The sequence below is a fragment of the Pelobates fuscus genome, chromosome 9 (genome assembly GCF_036172605.1).
Source record: "Pelobates fuscus isolate aPelFus1 chromosome 9, aPelFus1.pri, whole genome shotgun sequence".
Classification (NCBI taxonomy): Eukaryota; Metazoa; Chordata; class Amphibia; order Anura; family Pelobatidae; genus Pelobates; species Pelobates fuscus.
In genome coordinates, this window is record NC_086325.1 from 146,284,188 (window position 1) to 146,295,062 (window position 10,875).

Genomic DNA, 10,875 nt, shown 5'->3' on the forward strand with positions numbered 1-10,875 from the left:
TAAAGATGCATCTGATATGTTTATTAAATGAAAAGACAAGTCCTGAAATCTAAGCTATCTTTTTTTTTTACAGGTAAGGAAGTACATGTGTAAGCTTGGAGATAAAGCCCTGGGTTATGATATTTACAATGTAGACCAAGTTAACAATCTTAATCTAAAAAAACATTTTCATCGACATCAGGATTGTAGTCCGGAAAAGGTGGAATAGGATATGGAAAAAGTTGACTATGGAATCTGGGTATTTTGTAGCTCCCGAAAAGGCTTAGGGGCTTATAGTAACTGGAAAAGATGAATACTTCACTACTTGACATTTCATGTTCTGCTTTTGACCAGCTTGGAAGAGTATTTCCTTCTTAAAGTAAACGATGGTTGGTATGTCTTTGCAATTTGGGTAAACACCAGCTCTTGATTATACGTAAATCTGGGCAGAAAATCTATTCACGGTCTCTTTTTGTCTCAGAACAAAACCTTTTGGAATCTTTGGAACTGTTGTACCATGTTTTGTGTAGGGAGTGTGAGTCTTGTCCAATGTAAAAGGGAATAAAGTCTTCTATGATGTTGTTCTACCTCTAACGGCAGCATATGGTGGGCTGGGATGAAGTCTCTTTACAAAACAATAATACAAGTAAAAGATAAGATAAAAAGGAACAGCCTCTCTTCATTAAATGGAATTATATGAGATATTAAACCAGTTCATTCTTTACGTCCCTCTCTTGCAACATCCAGATAGCATGCTCTAGAATAGATCATTTAATAAACATGGACAAACTTTTTCATAATTGATAATTCTGGTCACTTCCTGAAATTCACTATAAGAAAAAAAAAATCGAAATAAAAAAATACCAGTAAAAGTCATTTGAAAAATGTTTACGCACTAACTCTGTCTAAATGAGGAACGTGTATGGGATGGGCAACTGCATGGGAATCCGAAAAATATTCCGGCTAAATTAATTAATTGCATTACCAACTACCACGAGAGATATGTTAGTAGTTATGGTTTGCATAGAATGTCAGGGTCCAACTTAACATGATACCTCGTTTGTGGTTGGTTTTCTAAGATGGTTAAATATTTGTAGATTCTAATATATATGGAGGGTTATGCACAAAGAGGGATTTGGTAACCATGAGATGAAACAGTCTTCTGGTTTCCAACATGTGTTTGCTCCTCATTTAAAACTTTTACCAAAAATTGATCTTTGTATCGAACCCCCAATGCATCTAACTACATCCTACATCTCAACTCTTGTTTCATAGGAATCCTTAAACATATAACATATGCATTTTAAAGAAACGTTAGCATATTTCTATGCTGGACCTGGAAATACTACGTCCCTTAAAATGTAAAGTTCGCCTTAGAGAACACTTAAGTACATTGTGGGGATCTTGTGTTGCAACCAAGTATGGAAGTCTCTTGGTTATTTCTGTTAAGCTTGGGGAGCCAATCAGAAGAAAGCTAAATGCCCAGTACTCTGTTCAGTTACATCAAATAAATTAGTATAAATTGCTTTTTTTTGTACAAAGGGTTTGTGATTTAGGGCTGCAGATTAAATTACAGTTACCGTAAATATATCAATTTTAAAAATCTCCACAGCTCCATAAAACCGCTTTCCTACCTGCATCCACTTGACATAATAAGTCCCCATTCTGTCCTGCATTCCAAATGTGTAGATTTTCTCATTATTAGGCTAAAGGTGCAATAATGTCTGTTATGAGGGACATTAAGACACCTTTAAACCTAAAATCAGTTTCATCAGCTGAAAACATGTTACTTTTAGAAAAAAATACTCATGTGTCTCGCAAGACTAAAAAAACAATAGTGGACCAACTATAATATTTAACCAGTTGTCCGCAACTCTCATAGTCCTCAGCTATTTGTTCCGTAGCTGAGGATGATAGAGGTTGTATCCCAACAACGGCATTAATGCAATTTCCTACCCATGAGATAGGCCTTACACAATAGAATTCTAGGGAAAATGGGGGATCCAATCTTGAGACCTCTTACTACCGTGAAAGGGATTTGGTGGCCCCTGTTCCTGTGTCTGTTTGTGTGAAATTAGGATTCATTTGGATTATGAAACAGGATGTGGGATGTGAGGTTGGAAGTGGGTTCTTGGCTGGTTGTGGAGCCACTTGGAAGCTTTTGAGGGCACATAGCCGTGGCAGCAAACGTGGCAGAACAGAAGCCGGGCGTGGCTGGCGTTATGCTGGGGCCACTTGACTGCTAGACACTGAAGACACCTGAGTGGATCCAGAGGCGGATGTGTCTTCATCGTCTCCTAAGGGATTCTTGCCACAGAAGATCATCTTCATCATGCATGAGCGGAACTGGAAGGAGTCACAATAAAAAAGCATTAGAACGAGCTACACACAATCTACAAAAAAAACTCTACAATGCATCAGTAAAATGACAATAAACTGGCCCTATATGTCTACGGAGATGGACGCAAGGCCAGTGTGAGAGATGACAGGAGACAAAGAGCCATCGTGCAAAAATGACCAGTTAGGGCATCATAACAACTTAATCGAAGTTAACTTGTTATGGTTCCAGGAGGTCCTTGGCATTGGCTCATGGTGCCATGGGGAGTCACTGATTGGCTGAGACTATCAGGTTCTTTCTCTCAGCCAATCAACAGCTCCACTAAAGTTGTTATGATGCCCGGAGTGTTCCATTAGGAACACAGTACGGAATAAGCTTATTTTACAAAGCAGACTAATTAAGCTACAGTAGATGAAAGAATACATTGTCCGGACATGGACAAGTAATCCAAATTATGCTGACTTCAATCAGGAATGAAACAGCAATAGTTTGGCTCTTATGATCCTTGCTCAAGCCAGAAGTGTAGCTAATTAAGCTACACTCCTCACGAGAAGAATGTTTTTACTGAGACTACTCTACTCTAACAACAGAATGTGACCTATTATGCAATATTTTAAACAAGAGTTCTTTCTGCATCTCATAGCCACAGTCTTCAGTGTAGCAAAACTACTGCGTAGTGTGTAGGAAGACAGATACAAGCCCATTCATGAATCTGTGCAATCTCCATATGATTTACTATCCAGCAAAGCTCCTTAAGGAACACTCTCAACTGCAAAACCACTAAGGCAAAGGAAAGGTTTTTTTACTGTAAGAACAATCAGGATGTGGAATTCTCTGCCTGAAGAAGTGGTTTTATCAGAGTCCATACAGATGTTCAAACAGCTACTAGATGCATACTTGCAAAAACAGAATATTCAAAGATATAATCTTTCAATGTAGGGTAATAACTGCTTGATCCAAGGATAAATCTGACTGCCATTCTGGGGTCAAGAAGGAATTTTTTCCTAGCTTGTTGCAAAATTGGAAGTGCTTCAAACTGAGTTTTTTTGCCTTCTTTTGGATCAACAGTAAAAAAACATATGTGAGGAAGGCTGAACTTGATGGTCGCAAGTCTCTTTTCAACTATGTAACTATGTAACTATGTAACTACATCTTAGTGTAGTGGTTTTCATGTGCAGATGCTGTCCTATTCATCGGACAATTAAAAACCATTGCCATTTCCGATAAATGGCAATGTTTACATTTGTCCAAGAATGCACCTCTACTGGTTGTCAGACTGTGAGCCAATAGAGGCACTTTCTTGCTTCAGATCTCTAAAAAGCATATTCTGCGTCATTACATTCCATGGAACACAGCTGGTTCTCTTAGAGAGGACTTGTGCTCCATGCTTCTCTATGACACGCATGAGATTTGTGGAGCACGGCAATTGCAGCACATCCACTGTAAGTCCATAGTGCTTTTCTATGAGAAACATTGAATTGGACAGAAGTCATCAGTAATGATGATCTCAACTATGGTGGAGAAGCTACTGCAAGGAGACTGTCCCCGTAGTGGATTACAAGTTAATTAAAAGGTTTTCACATTTATATTTAAAGTAGGGGGGCCCTGAATCTAAAAGAAAATAATGAAGCTCCTAATGTTAAAAATAAATATATTTATTTTCAACATTAGATTGTTCATTTAATGGCATCCTCAGTCAGTCAGTCAGATCACTTTCGCACAATATTGTCTAACTCTTCACCTGTCTGTTCATTACGATGTAAATAAAAGGGTTGTAGACGGTAGAGGCCTTTGAAAATACAGATGGGATTGAGGCCATTCGTAGGTCGAAATGTTCCCCGCGATGTGTAGTGGCCCATAACGCAAAGGAGGCATAGGGAAGCCAGCAAAGCAAAAACCCAGCAACCATCACTATCACCATTCTGGTCACCTCCCGTTCAGCTTTCTGAGTGGTAGCTGACTGCTCCTGCTGCTTTGCAACCTATAAGGACCAAGCCACAAAAATTATGACCCTGCAAGTGAACAACATTTGTAACAAAGAAAAAGAAAAGTATCATTAAATGTAATTTACTTCTACGTTATTTATGGTCTAACCCAGGGATAGGCAACCTTCGGCACTCCAGATGTTGTGGACTATATCCCAATAATGCTCTTACACCCATAATGCTGGCAAAGCATCATGGGAGGTGTAGTCCAAAACATCTGGAGTGCAGAATGTTGCCTATGCCTGGTCTAATCCATTGGTTTATAATCAACTGGTTCGGGATCCGAGTTTGTTTTTGCAGGTCTCAGATGTTAGAATAGATACATTATCACGTTGCCAACAACTGCTCATTATAAATGGGTTACTATAGCAACACTGCTTTCTCCGGTTTAATATAGACCTCTTTGACACCGGGAAGAGTTATTTGTGGTGGATTTGTTGCTCATCACAGTCTGGTGGCTCCTTGAACCTTCTAAAACAGACAGTTATTTTATACTTATAAATTACTAAAATACCAAGAACGGATTGCCACAATACCTCGTAGATAGTCGCTCGCTAAGCTTTTTGATGTGACAAACTCAGATGTACATGCGCCTACTCCAGCTCCTGCACAGACAGAATTAACTATCCCTATAAACCAGGCATCTCAAATTCTGGCTACACCGTTACACAATTACAACTCCCGTGATTCTCTGGTCATCAGTTGCATTCAAATAATTTTGGGAGCTTCCTGCTTTAAAGTAAAATTTATATTATATCTATGTATTTGCAAATGTATTGGCTATTACAGTCTGCATGAAAAGAACACTTTCATTCTGTCTGCACATTTGAATTCAACTTACTGCGTGAAGGGTGAGCAGGAGGCGCCCGTAAGAAAATACGATGACGGTCAGGGGAAACCCAAAGCAAAAGCAGAAAAGGAAAAGTACGTAGGATTCATTGTTCCACTTATTGTTCACCGTATACCAGTCAGGTCCACAAGAGCACTGTAAACCTTCTGGGATGTACCTGGGCAAAGCATAAAAATATTCAGAGCTGCATATAAAAAAAAAAATTAAAAAAATAATAATAATACCTTTAATTGTCTCTAGGCCTGCGGAGTTCTAACATTCCCAGGGCAAGCGATATCATGAAAAAAAGAAAAACGAATGATTGGCAAGAAATGCCCATATTGTGCTCGTTTTCTCTCAACTAAATCAGGCACCTATTACAAAAAATAAAAACTTTCCTAACTTTGAAAAGAGTAAAAAATAAAATTCAAAAGATCCATCTGCAAAGCATAAACCAGACCTTCATAGCCAGAGGGATGTGCGAGAAATTAATAGACAGGTTTTGTTGGGTGTTTTTTGGAGTGAGTAAACACACCCTAAGTCAAACGTAAAAGTGGAAAATATGTTATCTGAACAATATGCATCCTACTGCCACCAATGGTTTGAAAGTACTTTATAGATAATAATGTATTTATCCATCCCACATCATGGGAGAGGAGAAGCAGTTGGCAGTTTCATGCTCACCAACTACGAACTTTATGACGTTATGCATGATGTGACTGTACTATCAGGGAGGGGGGAATCAGAGACCCTCTACATGTCCTCTACAATAACCTACACCAGTGGTTCCCAAACCAGTCCTCGTGGAACCCCTACTAGTCCAGGATTTAGGGATCACCCTGTTGTGTCCAAGGTGTTTTTTTTTTCTTTTTTTTCTAAAAACACCTTAGATACAACTTGGAATCCTGAATCCTGGACTGGTAGGGGTTCCACGAGGACTGGGTTGGGAACCACTGACCTACACAGTAATATCCATACACATTTCCTGTAATAAACATTTAATGTGTAAACTTCTTTTGTTGCACAGTCTGTTTAATTTAGAATTTCTTATCTCCAGATCTGTTAATACCCTTTTAGAGTCTGCAGGAGCTTCCTCTGTGTGATTAAGGTTCAATTTACAGAGCAGGAGATAAAAACCTCTGAAGTGAGTTAACATCTGATTGAAAATGAAACATTTTTTTATGCAGGCTGTGTCAGGGGAGGTGTGGCAAGGGCTGCATAAACAGAAACAACAGTGATTTAACTTCTAAATAGTAGATAATTGAGCAGCGAGGCTACAGGGGCATGATCTATAAACCAAAACTGCTTCATTACAGTAAAGGGACATGAAGCCTATCATGTCCCTTTAATATAACAAATAAATTATTACTGTCTGGTCCTCCGCGTTAAAAAAATACTTGGACAATGCTGGTCTTCATTGTCGGATTGTGATGAGATATATCAACCGTTTAATCTCAAAAACCAATCCTGCCACAAGTTGATCAAGCTCTAAACAACAAATTGACAATATGTTTGTAAAATATAGACCAAAACAATTTTATATCAGTGCTGTTCTAACATACATTGTACTCTGAGTACATCTTAGCTACCTAGTGAATAGATCCATAAAAACACGTGCACAGTGTCACCTGGAATTGTCATCCAAACTGCTGTTGCTGTGCTGCCTGCTATTGAGCCTTACATACCTGCAGTCTGTCCATATCACTCAGAGCAAACTCAGAAGGAATGTAGGCAGGAGGTGAATTTAGGAACTGGTGATAGTGTGAAGGGATGATGGGGTGTTTGTGGTGATGATGAAGGTATTCTTGGGGGTCTGAACTGAAAACGGCCTTATTTTTTGTTTAAATCACACCATAAACTCTGACTATAATTCACATTTCTTGTCTACAGGTTGTGACTTTTATTTATTTTTCCCCAAAATACGGCCTGTCCTTCCTAAATAGGGACACTTGAGGGGCATTATATATAGTTCTCATATGTATACAGTATATGAGAATCTTGAATAAGAAGTGGCTTACCTGCTCCAGCCCAGCAGAGGTGGAACTGCTGCCACCAGTGCGATGACCCATGTAAAGACACAGCCTGTGATGGCATGGCTCTCCCGGAAAGTGAAGCTCCCCATAGGCTTACAGATCACCAGGAATCTCTCAAAGGCCACCACAGCCAGAGACCACAAACTGACCATTCCTGGAAGGATCCAATTGAAGAAATATTCATAATAGATAGAGAGACAGACAGACAGAGAGAAATAGATAGAAAGCTAGGTCAATAGATAGATAGATACAGGGATTAAACTAGGGAGAGTTAAGGAGGGCATTTGCGAATAGATGGGCTTATTGGAGTAATCAACATGTCCTCAGTTGACGCATGGGTGGATGTGGCAAAGTGATTCATTCGAAGATGGAAAGTTAGAGGTACTGTAAAGAGTTTAAAACCGAGACTAAGGATCACAGAAGAACCTGTGAATTGTACAACTCAATCAGAGATTATAAAAATAATTCACAAAAGACAAAAACACGGATATTAATATTTGTGGGGTGTTAGACAATGTGTCCAAGATCTCTTGGTTATTGTATAGATGGGATTGGGAGCACTTTACTGGATTGCTTTCATATAGACATTGTCATTATTCTATGCAATGATCAGCAGAGGTTTGTTTTATTTGCATGTGTCTGGAACTGGTGAAGAATTTAATTGAATTTCGAGAATATTCATAGTTACATAGCTGAAAAGAGACATGCGTCCATCAAGTTCAGCCTTTCTAACATTGGATTTTTGCTGTTGATCCAAAACAAGGCAAAACACCCAGCTTGAAGCACTTCAAATTATGAAACAAACTAGGAAAAACGTCCTTCTTGACCCAAGAATGGCAGTCAGATATTTCCTTAGATCAAAAGGATTACCCCACTAATTAAAATGTATATCCCTCTATATAGTGTTTTTGCAAGTAATTATCCAAATGCGGTTAAAACACCTGTATAGACTCTCGTAAAACCACATCTTCAGGCAGAGAATTCCACATCCACATTGTTTTTACTGTAAAATCCCTTCCATTTGCTTTAGACTAAATTTCCCCTCTTCCAGTCTAAATGTGTGACTTTGTGTCCTATGTAAAGTCCTATTTATAAATTGATTTCCAGACAATGGTTTGTATTGGACCCAAATGTATTTGTATAATGCTATCATGTTCCCTCTGAAGACCATACATAAACTATTGCCCTGTTGAGAGAGGGAGAGATTTTAATATTAATATTAGTCTAATATTGTTTTAATCGCAGCTTGAACCATGGGTTGATGTATTTGATACATACTGTTTTTAGTAACAGGCCTCACTAATTTTCAGTAATGAAGTTATAGAATGGGAGGAAGAATAGATGCAAACCACTTACCTCCCAACGTGGCCATAAAACCTTCTGCCTTACATGCCCATGTGCCCAAGGTGAAGTACATTTGAGAGAAGCTATAAAAGGCAGTTGTGGAGCCAAAGACGATCACTACAAGGTTGGCAATAGACAAGTTTACCAGAATGTAGTTGAGATGGGAACGTAGCTTCTTATACTTGGCAGTGCAGATGACGGTCAGGATGTTGAGGGGAAAACCAAAGATGATGGTAAATAACATAAAGGCTGACAAACTCATAAAGATACCCGGGCTACCCAAATGTGTCTGGGGTACCAAAAATGGGCTAAGAGAGGAAATGTTAGTGGTTTCCAGAGGAATGGGAATGTAGAAGTCGTCTGGCATTTCCATCCTCAAATCTGGACGGCCTTTGCTCATTTTAAAAAAACTGGAGAACGCACCACCAATGTTACGAATAGGACTACGAAGTCATAAAACAGAGCCCGATAACCCAGAACACTTGATGGTCCTTCTGGTACCGATGGAGCCTTTCCCCTATAGTACAAAGCAAAGGACAAGCCAGGTGTCTTTTATAGTCATAAAACCAAGAAAAGGCCTGGCATGGGTCCTAATTTGAGTTTCACTCATAATCTTATTTAAAACCAAAAAGCTAGGCTTAATGGTTTTATCCGATGATGGAATCTGCAGAATGGAGGACTTGCTTTGGAAGGTGGAAAGAGATAATCTGCCAGACAATCTTCTTTACTGTCGCCTAATCAGAACAGGATGGTTTTAATCTCCTGTGCTAAGACACTTTGCAAGAATATTCACACAATTATATGACACTTAATTAATTATGTCAATAACTGTGCCCATAGTAGACTGTGGGATTTTTGCTGTAAGGGGTCCAAAGGCCTCCAAGACGACTTGTACTTTCTCTTCTGGATTAACACCAATAATTTGAGAATTTGGAATTCACAGGCTAAAGTTTATCAAACATTCTAGTGAATAGACATTGCTACATTCAGTATTCCTGTTACTCTACCAAAAAAATATTCCCACTGTGAATATGAGCATCGCATAGCATTTAAACATTTGTTACCAGTAATCCTGCATAATAAATTCAAGTGTATTTAGCGGGTGGATAGGTGAAAACCTGATAATTGTAAATTTGTCAATTGTAAAGGGTAATCCAGACGTGGACCCCTTGCTCACAGTGCCTAGAGAGATATCAGCTATGCCTAACAAGGCTGAAACGATCGTCTGGGGTTGCTGTGTCTCTCGTGCAGAGGGAACTTGCTGGCATTTCAATTCTGGACTGCCCGTATGGGTGGGACCAATCTGATATGTTTCAGAGATTTTCTCTCTGTAATGCGCCCTGTTTTTTGCTCTCCACAAACCTGATAATTGTACAACTATATGGATCCACTTGAGAAATTCTTAATCTCTGGTTTTCGTTTTACTTTTCCACAAGTTTTAGGAACCTAACTTGTATTTGAAAGCTTTGGGTGTCATCGTCTTACTTCAAGGTAGATATGTGTCAGGATAGTGAGACCCAACACACAAAATGTATCCTAAAATAAAAATGAATAACAGATATAAACGGTCCTTAGGTTGGCCGGAATTTATGTAGACAAACGGAGAATAGTTAGGAACAAGCCAGATGAAGGGAAACCAGAAACGAAATAGCGAGTGTCAATAGTTTAGTCAAGGATTACAGAAAGGAGACTAATCATTAATAGTTAACATCAGAAGCAGAATTATCAACACGAATATAACGTGCTATTGGGAACTAATAAGAACCACAACAGGACATAGAACCAAGCAGTAAGTAGCTATTCATAGTGTGGCTCATTACCGAGTTAGCCTGACCTCCAAAACGTGAGGGAACTCCGAGATTGACACTGCGTGATGTCATTTACGTCATGACGTGGGTGCACACACATTGTGTCTTAAAAGTGGACGCAGCCATAGCGGTCTGCGTTCAGACCTCTGGGAATATTGGAAGAGCCCACAGAGAGATCACAGGTAGGTCACCAGGAGGGCGTGCCCCAAGTGCCTTGATGCAAGGGACCCTGACAACATTTTATGGTTTAAAACTGTATTTGTTTGTGTGTGCGCATGGTTCCTTAAACTGTATTTCACATGTAAGCAACAACAGGACAAAGTCAAAGGTCAAGGGGGGTAATTAATTTGAAACCAGTGTCAGGATGTGTTCATGCACGCAATAATGATTTACTTGATGTTACTTCTTGCCAGGTTTGGACAGGTCATCGAGCAAACCGGTCAAATGCCTGGTGGGCCATAATGGCCCTGTACCGAGGCTGACAGGAGTGATCAAAGGATGCAGAGCTGGCGCTATTGAAGTGCAGACCTTGCTGTGTGCCTTTGTGGGCTGGTGGTGA

At 39.4% G+C, this 10,875-nt stretch overlaps 1 protein-coding gene across 1 annotated transcript; it reads right to left on the bottom strand.

The window, feature by feature from the left end:
* Nucleotides 1–9,023, bottom strand: LOC134573150 (blue-sensitive opsin-like). The gene is made up of 5 exons (XM_063432678.1): nt 8,521–9,023; nt 7,150–7,318; nt 5,144–5,309; nt 4,059–4,298; nt 1–2,325 (listed from the first exon to the last, which is right to left on the bottom strand). Exons 1-5 carry the CDS (start codon nt 8,906–8,908, stop codon nt 2,200–2,202), a joined length of 1,089 nt encoding a protein of 362 aa, XP_063288748.1. The 5' UTR covers nt 8,909–9,023; the 3' UTR covers nt 1–2,199.
* Nucleotides 9,024–10,875: the final 1,852 nt, after the last annotated feature.

Coding starts and splice junctions, on each gene's coding strand:
- LOC134573150 (XM_063432678.1), bottom strand. CDS start 8,908: ATGAGCAAAGGCCGTCCAGATTTGAGGATGGAAATGCCAGACGACTTC. Junction 4,299..5,143: donor TCCTGCTCACCCTTCACGCA/GTAAGTTGAATT, acceptor TGGTCCTTATAG/GTTGCAAAGCAGCAGGAGCA. Junction 2,326..4,058: donor ACATCGTAATGAACAGACAG/GTGAAGAGTTAG, acceptor GACTCCTTCCAG/TTCCGCTCATGCATGATGAA.